Genomic DNA, 6000 nt, shown 5'->3' on the forward strand with positions numbered 1-6000 from the left:
AGATGGCTCAATGGTTAAGAGCACTTGCAGAGGACCTGGGTTCAGTTCCCAGCACACACAAGGCCGCTTACAACTGTAACTCCAGTTCCAGGGGATCCAATTACCTGTATTGCTGTGGCCTTCAAGCACAGTGTCAAATGATGGCTATACAGTTTTGCCACGGTGTTAGCTGCTCTTCCTGTCACTTTGACAGATTCTTGACAAAAGGCAGGCAGGCAGGGAGGGAGGAAAAGAGGGAGGGAGGGAGGAAGGAAAAGAGGGAGGGAGGGAGAGTACATTGTGGCTCCTAGTTTGAGGCCACAGTCCATCATGGTAAGGGAGGCATGAGTCGGAACACAGGGCAGCTGGTCACATTGTATCCTCAGTCAGGAACAGAGAGGTGAATGCTGGTGCTCAGCAGGCTTTCCTCCTTTCTCTGCTTTTTATCCAGTCTGGGACCACAACCCACAAATGCTTCTGTCTACATTCATAGTTTGTCCTAGATCCTCAGTGAAAGCGCTCTGGAAAGGACCTCACAGGCATGCCCTGGTCATTCACAGTTTGTCCTAGATCCTCTGTGAAAGCGCTCTGGAAAGGACCTCACAGGCATGCCCTGGTCATTCACAATTTGTCTTAGCTCCTCAGTGAAAGCGCTCTGGAAAAGACCTCACAGACATGCCCTGGTCATTCACAGTTTGTCTTAGCTTCTCAGTGAAAGCGCTCTGGAAAGGACCTCACAGGCATGCCCTGGTCATTCACAGTTTGTCCTAGATCCTCTGTGAAAGCGCTCTGGAAAGGACCTCACAGGTGTACCTGGTGCATCTCATAGACAACTGAAAATTCAGTCAAGGTGACAGTGAAGAATATGCATCATGGCCACCTGAGGAGATATTAAAACCTACAAGTGATATGGGACCAGAAGTCCCTGGTTTTCCTTTTCATACAGATCAAAGCTAGCCACAGTCAACACTTTGTTCTTCTCTATGGCGTCCACCTTGCCAAAGAATGTTTGAGAGAGCACACAGCATAGGATTCCATTTAAAAAGGGAAGACAACAGGAAGAATATATGCTTTCGGTTTGCTGGGTGGTGGTTTCTATCCGTCCTGAGATAATCATACAGAGAGCTGGACCACTTGAGATATATGGAAGAGCATCACAGATGACCATGATTACCACATGTCAAAAGAGTCATATCATATAAATCGCCTCTGCTTCTGGGAAGGTGAGAATGCAAATACAATTACCATACAATTGTCTTTCCTCATTGGAGGTTATTGGCACTAACTAATTTCACCAGAAATGGCCCCTGATTCATTCTGTGTGACAGAGGTGCCTCTCCACTGTAGTGAGGAAGAAGAGGAGGTAGAGGGAGTAGAAGGAGACAGGGAACAGAGAGGGAGGAATGACTGACTAGGAAGTAGGCGTGTGCAAAGTGTCTCATGTCCATTACTTTATTCAATCCTCGTGATGCAGGATTTCTTTTCCGTGTCACAGAAAAGAACACTGAGCTCAGAATGGTTAAGTGACTTGCCCAAGTCACACCCCTGGTGAGCAGTTGGTCTGGTGTTCCAGTTAGCTTCTCTGTCACTGTGATAAGACAGCGACCCAAGCCAACTGGAGGTGGGAGGCTTTTGTTTGACTTAAAGGTTATACTCCAGGCTCCAGGGAAGTTAAGGCTGGAGATCAAAGCAGGAACCTGAAGCAGGAATCAGTAGATGCTGCTTACTGGTTGGCTCAGCTATTTTTCTTACACAGCTGTGGTAGTGTGAATGTAATTGGCCCCCATAATCTCATAGGAGTGGCATTATTAGGAGGTGTGGCTTTGTTGGAGTGGGTATGGCCCTGTTAGAGGAAGTGTGTCCCTGTGGGAGCAGGCTTTGAGGTTTCCTATGCTCAGGATACCATCCAGTGAGTCAGTCGACTTCCCATTGCCTGTAAAATGTAGGACTCTCAGTTCTAGCACCATGTCTGCCTTTAAGTCACCATGCTCCCCACCAGGATGATAATGGACTGAACCTCTGAAACTGTAAACAAGCCGCCCTCCATTAAATGTTTTCTTTATAAAAGTCGCTGTGGTCATGGTGTCTCTTCACAGCTGTTAAAACCTTAACTAAGACAACAGCCCAGATCCATCTACCTAGGAATATTAGCACCCACAGTGGGCCAGCAGTGAGCAATAAGAAAATGTCCCACAGATATGCCCACAAGTCAGTCAGATGCAGTCAGCTTCTTAATTGCCGTTCCCTCTTCCTGAGTATGTCAAGTTAGCAACCGAAGCTAACATGGCATCTGAGATTCAAATCTCAGCTAAGTGGCCACGGGTTTTCCTGCTGAGATGGTTAGTAAGTCTTCAGCCTGAGGAGATAGCATGAACATTGAAGACACTCCAGACAATCTCTGCTCTCAACCGCTTTTCTGTTACTTTCTTCTCTAAAAGTGAGAATATCAGTCCATATTGTTTGGAGAGGGAAAAAAAAAAAATACCTGGAACCATCCATGGTGGGTGTGTGAGCGACAAATGGTTTAATCTGGTTTTGACAACCAGCAGTACCAGCAGCTACATATTTAAACAGGGAGTAGATCTTAATACTTGGTCTAGAAAAGCTTTTATAAGCCAGCAAATTCCAAAAGCAACCCCAAACAGCATGTCAGTCACCCACCCTTGCCTAAACATGATAATCCTCTGCAGGAAATAGCTAACCCGATTGGTGTCACCTGTGAGCTGGAAAAGCTGTCACAGAAACAATCTCTCTGGAGTAGGCACTGCCTTCCAAGAAAAGACACGATGTACAGGCAGAATACCCTGTCCTCTCATCCGAAGTGATCAGAAGAAACAGTGTCGTGTCCTCTGACGCTGGGCTGTTTGGGTTTAGCATTAGGGGTAGCTGACTCTGCTGGGCCAGAGAAGGTTTGGTACAATCAGCCCCGGGACTCTGAAGATAACATCTACTCCACCTCAATCTTTTTCTTTTTTGGGTCAGAGTCTCAAGTAGCCCAGACTAGCCTTAAGTCACTATGTAGCTGAAGGTGACCTTGAACTCCTGATCCTCCTGCCTTCACCATGTGCCTCTACACCTGGCTGCACCCCAGCATCAGGGGACATCTAACCCACTACCAAGAAAACCTACTTCACTTGACATTCCGACTTTTTTTTTTTTCCAGAAAACAGCGTGCTTCACTTTTAATCTAATACAACCTCATAGCCCTTATTAACTTCTACCAAGAAGCAATTTGGTATCAAAAAGGAGATTCCTAAATCCAAATAACCCACTATGATTGTGCTGTTTTTTTAATGTCACCCCAAACCTACATTTATGGTTATGTAGAACTGGGGAGGTGCTTGCCAAGCACCCATTTTCCTCTAAAAACTACTACAAATAGCAGCAATATACTCATACTTACCAGAGTTCTGCTTTGTATGGCATCGCAGCCCCACACCCACCCCGGGGACTTCTGCATCGAGAACGTGTGCTCCCTCACTGCTTCAAAGCCTTTGGCATTTCAGTACTGCAGAGTTTACCAGAGAAGCGTGAGAACATACTTGACCATTTTCCCTGGGCAGAACCAGGTTCATCATGGTGCCTTTACAGCTTGAGTGAATACAATCCAGTTGCAAGTCTTTTTATACCTATGTCTGCTGTTCCTCTACGCTGTGACTTTCAAAAGTCAAGACAACATGGCGTTCATTTATAAGACTGAGTCGGTCAGTTAACTCAAATCTATCACCCATATCAGTCAGATATTGATCAGAATTATCTTTTTAGAAGTTCTGATATTAGATTTGATTTTGTATAAATGTTATCAGATTTTAATGCCTAGAGAAATTCCCTTCAGGATTTGCTCAAGATTAATCCTTCAGCTTTGCAAAACTGGGGTGGGGTGGGGGGGTACAAAGCTGAAGGGGTGAAGGGGTATATAAAAGTATAAATGTATGCAAAATAAGGTTTTAGTCAGCGATATCCCGTGTATGATTCTTTTAGACAGTATGGTTTGCTGGTGTTGTCTCATCTTGTTATGTGTGCATGCAAACTGGTGTCCACACAGCAGTGACGTCGCCTAATGGTGCATTGTTAGAAGCATACATACCCCTATTAGGTGGCACATGAGTGTAATCTGGTGGAGACTTCTAACTTCAGCAGTGGAGAGATTATATGAATATGAATCCATCCTGCAGTATCATGATATAGCAACATCCTTTAAATTAGGGCTCTCCCCCCCTTCTCTCCTCCCTCCCTTACCCTCCCTCTGTCCTCTTTGGGGTTGGAACTCAGGCCTTACAGATGCGGCGAAAGCACTCAGTCACTGAGCTATGAGTTACAAATTTGGAAGGATTTTAATCAGTTATGCAGATTTTCGTAAACCTAGACACCTGTTTGTGTGAATGAGCCTGTCATGTCTGTAAATCATGCTCAGCTGAACTTGGGGAAACATTGGGGCAGCCTGACCTGTTCCCACCAAGTGTCCTTCCACTGCATGTGTTATTGCTATTCCCTTTGAATCATGAGTGTGAATCACTTTCATGGCTCTTGACCATAGCTAAGATAACCTGAGCTTGCTTTCTGTCCCTAATAATAATTATGCTTCATATAATTATTATTATCATCCTCTCTCCTCAGTAGAACGATGCCTGGACCAACTCCCCAAAGGTCCTACTCTCTGCTTTCTCTCATCCACATTTTCTTCTTTTGCAGATTGGCTTTGAAGCGCCTTCTCCCCAGGGACAGGCCTCAGCCTCAGGGAGTGGGGGTGGGGCTGATTCTGAACCAGCTCGCCACGTCTTCTCCTTCTCCTGGTTGAATTCCCTGAATGAATGATATTTATTCTGGCGGCCCCTGGCGGCCTGGGTGAGATGCACAAGAGGCAGTGGGTGAAATTCACCATGATGCATATGAATGGGACCTCTGCACAGGATTTCTGAAAGAAAACAATAAACCTTTAATTCCGGATGACTTACCTAACTTGTGGAGAAAATGAATGTGCTCAGAACAAAGTCGCAGCAAACACTGTTATAAAGAAACTTGATCTTATGCAAATCTTTCATCATGTGGGAAACATTCTGAAGGGCTGTGTGGGTGTGTTACATGTGTGCCCGTCATCTATAAGTGGCAAGTGTTAACACAGTGGGCGCTACACACCCGTCTCTCATGGGCACCGGCTTCTTGTTATTTTTAGCACAGGTGTGGTTTTTGTTTTTGTTTTTTTTCTTTTCTCCTTAGCATTCAGTGTCAGTTCAGAACCGACCAATTTATCAAAATATAGGCATGCGATCGATCACCGACCAAGGCTAAGAAGGACTCTATAAAGGTTCCTCATTTCTACACCTGTCATTGGATGTGCAGCCGGAAGTAATCTTTGAATTTGGCCACACTTCTATAGTCCAGAAGGCCAAAGGTCTAGGGCATTTCTTTTGACATTTTTCTAATCTTAATCACATATCTCATAATCTTATATTCATATATCAGGCATTCTAATTGAAGACTTTCTGGGAGAAACAGTCTACTTTCTTATGTGTCCACCCTAGCAGCAATTTAATAAACTGTGGAACAACTGCATGTATTGAAATATATACACAATTCTCTATCTATCTATCTATCTATCTATCTATCTATCTATCATCTATCATCTGTCTATCACTGTGATGCCTTCCTCAAATAAGTGTAACTTTAAGTGAACTCTTAAATAAATGTTGTTTTTAAAAACCTTACTCTCCAAATGATTTCTTTAACTGCTCATATTAGATTATTAAGCCATTAGTCAAGCATATTTCAAGGGCCTCCAGAGAAGTACTATCTTCATGCATATAAATTAATTCTAAAGTATTAATCATGGGACTGGGATTTTTTTAAAGCTGTAACTAAACTACTAAAGGCAAATACATTGTCAAACTAATTAGATGTGCTGTTTAATTTTAGAAGCGAATAACATAGTCCTGCAAGTCACAGTTATAAGGATTGCAATAGAGACGATATGAAGGGTATTTGTGCAGTTATTAAAGTCAAAATGTTCTTTTTAAGAAAAAA

The 6000-nt window shown here is 43.7% G+C and overlaps 1 protein-coding gene across 4 annotated transcripts in view; it reads left to right on the top strand.

Moving 5' to 3' along the window:
- The window catches only part of Trim55 (tripartite motif containing 55), a 48503-nt gene extending 43570 nt beyond the window's left edge, over positions 1-4933 (top strand). For 2 of the 4 annotated variants that reach the window (XM_028864527.2, XM_028864530.2), the window contains one exon: positions 4672-4933. In XM_028864527.2, coding sequence (XP_028720360.1) covers positions 4672-4794 — 123 coding nt within the window. In that variant the 3' untranslated portion in view covers positions 4795-4933. The remainder of the gene's footprint in view (positions 1-4671) is intronic. The other 2 variants (XM_028864528.2, XM_028864529.2) reach the window with 1 other exon arrangement.
- Positions 4934-6000: the final 1067 nt, after the last annotated feature.

This window comes from Peromyscus leucopus, chromosome 5, assembly GCF_004664715.2.
Source record: "Peromyscus leucopus breed LL Stock chromosome 5, UCI_PerLeu_2.1, whole genome shotgun sequence".
Classification (NCBI taxonomy): domain Eukaryota; kingdom Metazoa; phylum Chordata; class Mammalia; order Rodentia; family Cricetidae; genus Peromyscus; species Peromyscus leucopus.